This window comes from Sapajus apella, unplaced genomic scaffold, assembly GCF_009761245.1.
Source record: "Sapajus apella isolate SASKATOON/1434 unplaced genomic scaffold, GSC_monkey_1.0 scaffold21, whole genome shotgun sequence".
Lineage (NCBI taxonomy): Eukaryota > Metazoa > Chordata > Mammalia > Primates > Cebidae > Sapajus > Sapajus apella.
Genome location: NW_022436961.1, coordinates 27,493,080 through 27,505,226, shown reverse-complemented (window position 1 = coordinate 27,505,226; position 12,147 = coordinate 27,493,080). Strand labels below are relative to the sequence as shown.

General features: G+C 43.8%; 1 protein-coding gene across 2 annotated transcripts; it reads right to left on the bottom strand.

Annotated features, from left to right (window-relative positions):
• Nucleotides 1–3,341: 3,341 nt before the first annotated feature.
• On the bottom strand, nt 3,342–10,901 carry NEFM (neurofilament medium). Of its 2 annotated transcripts, none has more exons than XM_032288553.1 (3): nt 7,455–10,901; nt 6,605–6,729; nt 3,342–5,191 (listed from the first exon to the last, which is right to left on the bottom strand). In XM_032288553.1, exons 1-3 carry the CDS (start codon nt 8,532–8,534, stop codon nt 3,835–3,837), a joined length of 2,562 nt encoding a protein of 853 aa, XP_032144444.1. In that variant the 5' UTR covers nt 8,535–10,901; the 3' UTR covers nt 3,342–3,834. The 2 variants fall into 2 exon arrangements, with proteins under 2 accessions (XP_032144444.1, XP_032144445.1); XM_032288554.1 differs by lacking the exon at nt 7,455–10,901 and adding an exon at nt 7,036–7,381.
• Nucleotides 10,902–12,147: the final 1,246 nt, after the last annotated feature.

Here is a 12,147-nt window from a genome sequence, read left to right as displayed (position 1 = left end):
CATGGTGTTTCATGTCTGTAATCCTAGCATTTTGGGAGGCTGAAGTGGGCAGATTGCTTGAGTCCAGGGGTTCGAGACCAGCCTGGGCAACATCATGAAACTTATCTCTACAAAAAACAAAAACCAAAAACATAAAAATAGCTGGGCATTGTGGCATATGCCTGTAGTCCCCGCTACTCAGGAGACTTCGGTGGGAGGATCACCTGAGCCCAGGTGGTCCAGGCTGCAGTGAGTCATGGTCATGCCACTGTACTCCAGCCTGGGTGACAAAGTGAGATCCTGTCTCAAAAACAGACAAGCAAGAAAAAGTATATACTCTGGACCTGTATTATCTGAGTTAAATTCCAGTTCTATCATCTACTAGTATGTGATCCAGAGGAAGTTTTTTTCTTTAAAAAAAAATCTGTTCTTATATGTTTGAAGATTGAGAATAAATGAACTTTGATAATCCTCATAATATTTAAAATAAAATAGTATCTCAAAGACAATCTACTGACAAAGTAGAAATTCTGTTTTTCAATGGCTTAATTTCATTGTGCTCAGAGACCGATTGTAGTCAGAGGAAAGGTGCCCTTATATTCGAAACATTGGGAGATTTGCACTTAGTTTAAATGTTGTTTCTTGCTGTTACTGAACATATTTGGAAACGCGAACTTCAAATTTCTTCTCTTTCAATAACAATGTAGTGACTGGCAGTGATACAAAATAAGTAATTTTATACGAGAAGACCATTGTACCTCCAGGCTCTAGTCCTCAGTTCACATTTATTGAGTAAATGAATCAGCCAGGCAATCGATTGACTTAGAAATACTTGCATGGGTTATCAAAGGTATGTTGTTCTATTTATTTTTATTTTTAAAAATTAATTAATTAATTTTTGAGACAGAGTTTCACTCTGTTGCCCAGGCTGGAGTGCAGTGGCAAGATCTTGGCTCACTGCAACCTCCACCTTGGGTTCAAGAGATTCTCCTGCCTCAGCCTCCCAAGTAGCTGAGATTACAGGCACGTGCCACTATGCCCGGCTAATTTTTTGAATTTTAAGTAGAGATGGGGTTTTACTGTGTTAGTCAGGATGGTCTCAAGCTCCTGACCTCATGATCCATCTGCCTCATCCTCCCAAAGTGCTGGGATTACAGGCCTGAGTCACCACACCCGTCCTTATTTTTATTTTTTTATAGATGGGTTCTCGCTATGTTGCCAGGACTGGACTCAAACCCCTGGGATTGAGTGATCCTCATGTCTCAGCCTCTGGAACAGCTGTGACTATTGGGCTGTGCCACTGCAGCCAGAGGTGTTCTATCATTTTGAAAGAATACAAAATAGCGATTTTGCTTTATGGAATATGTGGCAGTATTACTGAATGTCTTACCTTCTTAGGAAAGAAAACAAAGTGCTTGAAAACAAAGTTAGAGCTGAAGAGTTAAGTTTCTGGCACCTGGGCTGGAGAGTTTTGCTGATTGATTCTGTCATTGTAAAAATTTTGTTTTTATTTTTTAAATTTTGTATTAGGTGTATACTATATCCAGCATTTTTCCCCATGTCATTTTTAAACAATATATGAGACCAAAAAGAACCTCCTAAGCCCCAAAGACTGGTGCTTGTAGGTGAGATAATTTTAGGTGCAAATGAGTATTTTAATAACTGTATATTTAGTAGGCATTTAAAAAATTTACATAGATTGGCACACTCCAGTTTGGGAGATGGTATGAGACTTCGTCTTAAAAAAAAAAAATTCACATAGATTGTATCATATAAATCCAGCCTCTATTTCTATTTCTGACAACAGCTCCCAGACTTTTCTGTGAAGAGTCATTGTTCTGCCATTGGAGTCAGTTTGGGTGGGACTATCAATCAAGGTGCTCCTCTTTGCTGGCCAAGGTGTGTGGCAAATAGATGATGCTTTGTTCCTGGAATACCAATGAAGTGACACTGAGTTTTCAGTTTAATCTGCCCTGTGACTGTGTGATGATTCCCGTGACGTCTGTCCCTGGGGCTGTCCCAGCTCCTCTCTCCCCAAACCTTCTTCTCCTGCTGATGTTTCCACTCTAGGAGTTACTCTGTATCCTTCCAATATACTCTTTTATTTTAAAATTCTGAATCACTAGATCAGGGTTTTCTTACTGATTATTTTTAAATAATCTTGTTTCACTCTGTGTGTCATGGATATTTTTTGCTTCAGAAAAATTAACATCTTTAAAATATAAATTGTTTTAAAGAAAAAAATTTGAATACATAATTGTACAGACGATACTCAGATGTAGCCAAAATTGTGAGGATTGGCAAATGGCTCATGACTGGGAAACACGATAAAAAACTGCCATTAACAATGAGCTTCCTGGGTATGTTTAGGCATTAAAATTGGAGTTATCTTGAAAAATCATTCAAAATATCAACAAGGATTATTGGGCTGATCTTATTAATGAAAAAACATGGACTTGGAAAAGATAATGTGCTAATTAATATATGAATGGTCTTCAAGGGCTAAAACAAGTTTTGAAAAGGGAATGACATTCTTTCCTTGGTCAAGATCAGGTATTTTTATTTAAAAACACTTACAGCCTTACTACAGAATCTCATTTTTCTTTTCTCAAATAAGGTATTTTATTTTTTATATTATTTTCCCCAATTAGTAAAATACTAAAGGTACAAATCTCTGTCAACCAAATCAAGAATGATTGATGCCGACAATGTGCGTGTGTGTGTTTGTGCACAGGAGGCATGCCTCTGAGGCTGGGTATTTCCTGGTGGGAGTGTTAGTGATGTCAGCTCTGTCTCCTTTGCACACGTCATCATAAATGCCATGAGCTCCTCTGCCTCTGTCCCAACTCCAAGGCACAAGTTAGGAACACCTCTTTTATTGGTCCTCTTACCTAGAGGTTCTTTGAGTTCCAGTTTGGGATAGAGATACTGAAGATTTCTATCCCACCAGATTCCTATTTGTATCTGATGTTTTTATTTTTATTTCAAAAATATGATTTTAACACTTCAGGATGAAAACTGGGCTCTGTGAATATGTTGACACCTGAAAATATCTTCAGCAATTACGTTTTCCAAGTAATCACTCTTAGGGAAATTAGCAATAAGTGCAGGTCATTTACAGTTCCCCGCAATAATCTAATTTAGGGCAGGAAAGCTTCAGGTAGTGGAGATTTCACTTTGAAATGGCGTAATAGGCTGGGCATGGTGGCTCATGCCTATAATCCTAGCACTTTGGGTGGCTGAGGCGGGAGGACGCTTGAGGCCAAGAATTAGAGACCAATCTGGCCAACATAGCAAGACCCCTCTCTCTAAATAAAAATGAATAAAAATTATAAAAAGAGAAATGACATAAGACCCAGCAATTGACTATGTTTCCAATATGACCTTTATTGAGCAAGTACTGCTGTGACGTTTAACATCGATCAACATAAGATTGCAAACTGTGCATGTCAACGAGGTTCTCCCATGAACAAAAGTCCATTTTAAACTCACCAGTGAGGTAAACGTAGTTATTCATATATAGCTTTCTTAAGGCTAAGAGAGTTCTCTGCTTCATTTATTGTATTTGGCTCAGTTGGTACTTTGCATAATACATCCCAAGACATCCCCCCCAGTGACCCCCTTCCAACAGCTTAGGAAATTGGCCAATTTCCCAGGTACATACAATATCATGCATTTGAATCCCCCAAAGACTGAGGAGGGAGCACCCTGAGCTTGCATGCAAACCCCTCATATTGCACAAAGTAAATACAATGTCTGGAGCCCCCATGGGAGAACCCGTTCTGTTTTGAAGCTGCCAATCACATGCATTTTGAAATTGTCATATGGCTTAACCTTCTGCAGTGGACTCATATCTTAGTCACTCTGGGTGACTTCCTTTACTATGGCGTGTGAAGTGACTTTTTCTACCTTTTTAGTAGACACTAGTTTCTCCTCAAAGGTCTCTTCATGCTCTTCGACCTTTTGAGTGACGGTTACAGATTTAGTGATGTATTTGGTAGCACCATCTCCCCCCTCACTGGTGATTTTTTCTACCGTTTTGGTCACCACTACTTTCTCCTCACTTTTATCAGCCCCCTTCTTTTCATCTGCTGGGCTCAAGTCTAGGCCATTGGTGACAACGCCTTTCTCCTCTTCCCTCCCACTGCCCTTTTCCTTGGTCTCCTGCTCCTCCTCCTCTTTTCCTTCTACCTCCCCATTGACAGCTATGTCTTCCTTCCTGGATTCCTTGGAACCTTTATCACCCCCTTCCTTCTCGCTCCGTCCCTCTCCTCCCGCTTTCTCCTTCTCCTTCTCCTGCTGCTGTGGCTTCCCCTCTTCTTTAGTCTCCTCTAAGTGCACCTTGACCGATTTGGTGATGGTGACCACCTCCTCCACAGCTTCCTCCTTTACTGGGGACTCAGCTTTCTTCTTCTCTGGCACATCCTTTGGTTTCTCTTCCTTTTTCTCTACCTTCTCCTCCTTGGGAGCTTCCTTGACTTCCTTTCTTTCTTCCTCTTTCTGTTCACCTTTCCCCACTTCTGCTTTTGATTTTGCCTCTTCCACTGGTGATTTTGGCACAGGAGACTTGGCTTTTTCTGGCTTTTCCACCTTGGCGTCTACCACCAGCTCCTCCTTGGTGGCCACTTCCTCACTCTTTTCCTCCACTTTCTTTTCCTCTTTAGCTTCAGCTTCTTCTCCTTCCCCTTCAGCCTCTGTTTCTCCTTCTTCCTGCTCACCTTCTTCTTTTTCACTAGAGCCTTCCTTCTCGGATCCTCCCTCTTCGGCTTGGTCTGACTTAGCGCCCTCGTCTTCTTCCTCCTCTTCTTCTTCCTGGCCTTCTTCTGCTTCCTTTTCCCCTTCTTCCTCTCCTTTAACTTCAGGTGCAGTAGCTTTCACTGGAGACTTTTTGGCAGCCACTTCCTCTTCTTCAGCTTCTGGTTCCTCTTCCTTTTCTTCTGCTTCTTCCTCCTTCACTTCCTTCATGGAAATGGCCAATTCCTCTGTAATGGCTGCCAGGGCTTCTTCCATTTCTGACTTCTCATCTTCCACTTTGGTTTCTTCTATGATCTCCTCAACAAATTTGTGTTGGACCTTGAGCTTGGGAGCTTCGACCTTGGCTTTCTGAATCTTACTGGATATTGTGACTGAGGGCTGTCGGTGTGTGTACAGTGGCCCAGTGATGCTTCCTGCAAATGTACTAAATCTGGTCTCTTCACCCTCCAAGAGTTTTCTATGGAGAAAATCAAAGAACATAAAACATAGTAAAAATTTCATTGGGCCTTCTGAGTTTCATTACAGTCTGCGTATTGCAGTAGCTACCTTTGAATAAATAGAATTACACAAGTAAAATATTCTATCAGTTCAGTATAATATCTGCTATTACTTATTGGCATATTATGTCCTACTCAGTGATAGAGAAGGATTCTCCTGGACTGCCAGACAGTTGTCCCCTGCCATAACTAACCTTGCCCAATTGTCCGCTGACCACACCCAGCTACTAAGTCTTGGCCCTGCAGTAGAGATCCATTAGGTGCAGCATGAATATGCTGAAAAACTCATTAGTGGCCAAATAAAAAAACCAAAAAGAACCCCCCCAAAACAAACAAACAGAAACCCCAGACTCCAAAGCCGAACAGCCTTTCTGAGATTAGTGACTTTCTTAAACATTTAGATTTTTAGGATATGTACTATTTTTAAAGCAAATGTAACTTTCATAAAAATCTTACTGTTAAGCATATTTCAGAACTTAGCCAGGTGTTAATATGGGTGTATTAAGTTATAAATTGGTGGATTTTTTTTTAATCATGAAGTGTCTATTTAATATAGTTATTCAGCTTTCCTGAAAAGAGAGATAGCTCTGTAAGTGTAATTTATTCTTGTTATATTATAACCACCTTATTGGTAATAGGAAAACTTTAATCAACGATTTTGTCCTTTGAGCTTAGTCAACAGCAAGGTCACATCAGTTAGTAGACCTATAACCTATCTCTCTATGTATAAAAAGATCATATATAGTTGTGTCTCTATATCTAGATTTATATACATATGCACATATATGTATTTCTAGATCTAGATTAATATCATACACAATGTATAGAGAATTTATACTATAGACTACTATAAAATATAATACATATAAATTATCTACATATATAAAATAACTATCTATATTCTAATATATCAATCTATATCTATTCTCAGCCAGATGATGGCAATAGTAAGCTATATAACAGAGAAACAGAGAAATAGAATGTCCTGGTGTTTGTCCTTGACATTATACATTTGAAAAGGTGAAACCACAGAGATGAAATATTAAAAACCAGAACTCTGTTCGTGCTTCCAGCATTTGAAAACATTTTTCCATAAAAAGCTTAAGCATATGCATTGAGATTAATCTGTACCTCCTTTGTGTCATTCAAAAACCTTTTGTTTCTACTAGTATTCATTCTTTTAAAGCTGCATAAAAAGAGATAAAACCACACTTGCAATTCCTTAGAATAATTTCTTTTTAAGTAAGCAAGAAAACCAGGCACCTAGTTGATGCCTGCACACTGCCTGCTTTAACTTAAGTGGTGAAGGCTCTGCCCGAACAGCCTCTGCACTGCGGTTAGTGTTCGGGCCACGCACACAGTGAGCACCGTACCTGTACGCAGCAATTTCTATATCCAGAGCCATCTTGACGTTGAGGAGGTCCTGGTATTCGCGCAAATGACGGGCCATTTCCCACTTTGTGCCCCGAAGCTCATTTTCCAGTTGCTGGATGGTGTCCTGAAACAGACACAGAGAGTCTCCCTAGACTCATCCTTGCAAACAGCAACTTCCCTCTCAAACCACTTGCCAACCCTTCCCTCTCGCATCCTCCCACCTCCCTCCACTTCTGCAAACCTCGCTGACAGCGCTCCCAGTCCCCCTCCCCACCCCCTTTTTCTTTTAAAATCTAAGGGATTCTCAAACGAACAAACAAGATCAATAAGACAATAGGAAACTTCCTGGGCACATCACGCACGGAGACCAGCGGACTTAGAACACGTCTCAACAGGACACAAACACGCATGGGGAAACTCCATGGCTGACCTGGCCATTCCCATCTGAGCCCTTTGGGCTGAAGCCAATTTTGAGAGCTCTTCCGATCACTGCCGGAAAAGTAGAGAATACATGCGTTTCTGCATAAGCTATCCTAAAGTTGCTGCTTTATCCACTATCAATGCATCCCTCCTACTTTAAACGTGCAAGGGCGCAAAACTAGAACTGGAAAACAAGCACGTTTTTGAGAAAGGTCAAGACTTAGGCAGCTGGGGCAGGTGGGTGGGAGCGGAGAGTGGAGGAGGAGGGGGCGAGGATGCCGGTCGGTAAGTGGCCTAGGTCTGCGGCTCGCGCTCTAGCGAGTGGCCGCCAGGGAGCGCGGCGGAGAGGGCGCCTGGGCACGCTCCCAAGTGTCGGGGGCGCGCGGCGCTGGCGCTGGCGCAGGCTGGCCGCGCAGCCGCGGTTCCTACCTGGTAGCTGCTGAGGTCGTGGTTGTGGCGCTCCTCGATGTCGCTGAGCTGCCGCTCCAGGGACTCCTTGGTGCCGCGCACCGACTCCAGCTCGATGCTCTTGGACTGCAGCTGGCGCCGGTATTCGGCGATCTCTTCCTTGGCGGAGCGGATGGCCTCCTTGTTCTGCTCGGCCGCCTCGGTGAGCTTGGCGTAGCGGCATTTGAACCACTCTTCGGCCTGGTGCATATTCTGGTCGGAGTGGCACTCGAGCTGGGAGCGGATCTCCTTCAGCGCCGACGAGATGTCTGTCTTCAGGTAGTCTTTGCGCTCCACTGTGATGTGCGAGGCCTGGATCTGGGCCAGAAGGTCGGCCACCTCCTCCTCGTGGTTGCTCCGCAGGAAGGCCACCTCATCCTGCAGCGACTGCACCTTCTTGTCCAGCTCCACCTTGACCAGCGACGCCTCCTCGATGTCTTTGCGCAGCGCGCGGATGGCCGCCTCGGTGTCGTCGCGCAGCCGTGCCTCCTCCTCGAAGCGCTCCTTGAGCCTGTGGATGTCTTCCTCCAGGTGGTCAGAGTCCAGCTGCACCTGAGCCTTCTCGTGGTTCACCATCTCCAGTGTGGCGCGCAGCTCGCGGATCTCCTGGTCGTACGCGTCGCCCAGCTGGGCGTGCGAGGCCTGCTTCTGCCGCAGAGCCTGGATCTCCGCCTCTATCTCCTTGTTCTGTTGCTCCAGGTAGTGCACCTTTTCGATGTAGCCGGCGAAGCGGTCGTTGAGCCCCTGCAGCTGCTCCTTCTCGTTGGAACGGGACAGCTTGTAGTCGCCGCCAGGTCCGGAACCACCGTTGAGTAGGGACGAGGACTGGCTGAAGTCGAGGCTGCTCTCGGCGGAGCTGAGCATGGCCGAGCTGTAGGCGAGGCGCGGGGCGAGCATGCTGCGTTTGTAGGAGGAGGACACCGTGCTGGGCGAGCCGCGGGACCATGACTGCGAGCGGAAGCCGCTGGACGGGGAGCCGCTAACGCGGCTGAAGCTCGAGCGGGTCTCGGTTACCCGCCGGTAGGCGGACGGGTTGCCCAGCGAGTCCAACGTGTAGCTCATCTTGGAGGCCTTGGGGCGGGTGGCTGTCACAGCATTCTGCCGGCCTCGCCGCAGCCCATTTATAGCCGCGGAGCTGGTCCCGGGCCAGGGCCCCGCCCAGTGGAGGCGGCGGCCGAGGAGGCGGGGACTGCGGGCACCGGTCGGGAGGAGGGGAGGGGGGCGGCTGAGCGGTGATTCAGCACCCTCTCCACGCGCGCGGGCCGCATTGACCCCGGACTTTGCTGCCTGGGGTTCAGCCCCTCCCTCCAGGTCCTTTTTCAGTCCCAGGCCACTTGTCTCCAGGGGTTCGCCTTCTCCCCATTTCTCACCTCCCCATTGCGTTTCTCACCCTTGGTGCGAGTATCATCAGCGCCCTTTCTTTGTCTGTCACTGTCCCGCTGTTCGTGCAGCACTTCCCCGACACCCTGGGGGTCCCCTTGTTCTTTATTCTTCTACACTCTTATCCTCAAGGCTTTCTTTTCTTTTGCCATTTCCCCAGTACTTTTTTCTTTACCCATCTTCTGTGCTTAATCCCGTCCGATTCTTTTTTGGCCCATCTTCTCCCTCCTACCCTGGTCTTCTTTAGTCCCGTTCACCCTGCCCTTCTCTCAGCCCCTTCCTCGGCGGAACCCTTTTCTTCCAATCTTTCCTTCACCCCGTCTCCTCCCTCCCTTCCCCCTGCATTCCCTCTTTTCCCCTCCCCCACCGTCCTGTGTTCTTGCCTCTCTCCCCTTCCCCCACTCCTTGTCTTAAAGCAGCTGGAGATGGGCGCAGAGGAGCTGAGTCTAGAAGAAAAAAGAAAGACTTTGAGGAACGGTCTGCCTGAAGCCTAAAGAGAACAGGCCGGGGTAGTTATTTGTATTAAAAGTGGGATATGGCGTTTTTAACGTTTGGGGAACGACCGCAGCTTCCGCAGGGGCAGAAGGTAAGGCGCTTGTGCTCGCTATGGCGGCGGCAGCACCAAGGACAGCGCCCAGGCCGGCGAGCGGGAGGTGCGGCCACCCTGGGGGCTTGTCAACCAGCCTGGCCTGTCAGGTTGTCAAGGGGCAGGGAGTTCCCTTCCCCCTCTTCTCTCCGAGTAAATACAATTTAAACCAGCCTGTAGTGACTCTTTTTGCAGGAGCGAAGCTGGAATCTCAGGCTAAGACTTTTCTGCAATGCAGGGCTGGCACAATGAACAGATCGCAGATTTTGAAAACATCCAAAATTCATTAATGTCAGTTAACAGAAATTTATACTTGTAGCCCAGTTTGAGTTTTGTAACATACGATGGACATAGGAAATGAAGAGATACAGGGCCTGAAATGTGAAGGTCAAATACTCCTTGGAAAGGAGAATTTGAAATTCATGAGATGAAAAGTCCAGGGAAATATAGTTTTTCATAAGTTTGGACACAAACAATTGCCTTGCCATCTTTCGGTTCAGTATTCTCTATGTGTAATTGCAATGATTGAAAAGCCATCTGAATTAACTTTAAAAGTTGCCGAACAGATTCACCACAACCTTGAATAAAACCAGATGTTTTCCCTCCATTTAAAATGTAATATATTTTTCCTTTTAGATTTTAGTGATTGATTTGGAATAGATTTTCTATATCATTAAACATGTTTATGCAAACAAGTACTGTACACAGACTTCTTGCTGTCTGGAGTACTCCTAATTGTTAAAATGTCCCTTTATTTTGAGTAGTGCTTTGGGGGTAATTCAGGTTAAAAAAGTTCAGAATACTACAAGACAAAGTAAAGAAGAGATTGCAGAACTAGCAACAGCGCTGGGGCCACAGGTAAAGTGACAGAATATGAAATGCTTCTTATGGGTGAGAAGAAACTACTGCTTGTAAGAAGTAGGGACTCCACACTTAAATAGCTTCTTTTCACAGCATGTTTTCTCAAGTTTCTGTTTTATTAAATGACAGGATCAAATTGATCAGTTAGTAATCAGGAAAGGCGTGGGTTTCTAGAGGTTTAATTTTTTATTTTTATCAGCTCTTTTGCCCCATTTATATTAAAACAGAAATACTATTTTAAATAGGAGGTGCTAATTTTGGGAGTTACTTTTGGTTTATTAATGTGGAACTGCAGCATCACAGGCCATGTAGGAGAAGGATGTTCTAGTTTGCTGAGAGATCTTAGGCAAGCAGAGCCCATCCATGTCTTAAGTTGTTGAGACAGACAGATGACGGAATGAGGTGATTGGCTTGTGAATACTGTAAAAACAGGATTTTCTGGTTTTATATAGGTAAATAAAGGAAAAGAGAAAGAAAACTCCCTGCCTTCTGTAAAGTACTGCGGATGTCAGGGTTGGACTCAGCAGGATGCCATCTAGATAAGGCCAAATGCTAATTAAGCAGTCATCTTGCCTTTGTTGCTTATTGCTTTCTGCTTTTATTAAAATATATACAAATCTTTGGCAATTTCATGGTACACATTCACTGCAAACTCTGCAATGACAGCACATGGTTAACCGGCAGGCTTCTGCTGTTAGTTTTCTTTAGGGCTTTGGAAATGAGATGACTCTGCAGAGAGACATTTACAAGGAAACACATGTCTAACTTCACAATTACCCAGTTTTGCCTTGTATCTAAAGTAGCTCAGAAGTTGTTCAGCTTCCAACTGGTTACAGAAGGAGGAAAGTGTTGCGTACAAACAAAATAAGAGCCAGTTACTCAGGCTACATGTCGTGCCTATAGCTTAAAATTGTAACTTCAATGTCACATGATGTATTGTTCAATCTGGGCACTATGGACGATGCAAAGAATTAAAACAGTTGCTTTATTAAGAAAAAACAGTTCCCATGGCTTAAAAAACAATGAATCCAGTTTCACATTTAGCAAAATGTTTTGTTTTATATTAAACCCTTTCACTTTACTGTTCCTAGAGGTGATTTGAAGGTTATACCCATTAGTAAATTTAGTATAAAAACTTTGTTAGAAAAGGTATAACAGATGTTTTCCACTTTTGTCTCATGGTTTTGAAGAACATTTACCACCTTAATAGTTTTCACAGAAAGAAATGCTTTTGCATTTTTTAAACTCTAGTGACACTAAGGCTATGAAATCTCGAAATATTAAAAAGAGAGGAAACAATCATGGCAATTCACCTGAATTTACCACACTGCGTTCATGGAATTAAGTTTGACTACAATACTTTTGTAATTGATTCTAAATAGAGAAGTTACTCATATGATTTAGATGTAAGACTTTTAAATGAAATTATCTCTGAATTGTTGTTTCATAAGCTACAGTCTGTTTTGAATCACTTTATAGAGAAATACAAGGCATGCTCCAATCTATGTATTCTTTCAGTAGGGAAAGTGCAAATGTTAACTTTGTAGCTAAGAGATAGCCACTAGGTTTTTTAGGGTGTCATCTAATAATGGGAAAATCTCTTTTGCCAAGGGGATATATTTATTGGGTCAAAAAATAAAGATAAAAAAATAAGGAGTTGGGCATTTTCTCCCACCTTTCCGTGTTTCCTTACATTTCTTCTTTTAAAGAGTATTTTTGGATATACAAAAATGCAAGGAGGATGGGATGTAGGAACCGGATAGCAAGCAAGATACTCCAGATGGACGACGCCACTGTCAAATTGGTAGGCTGAATCCATCCAAGATGAGATGATCTGTAGTTTCTTTT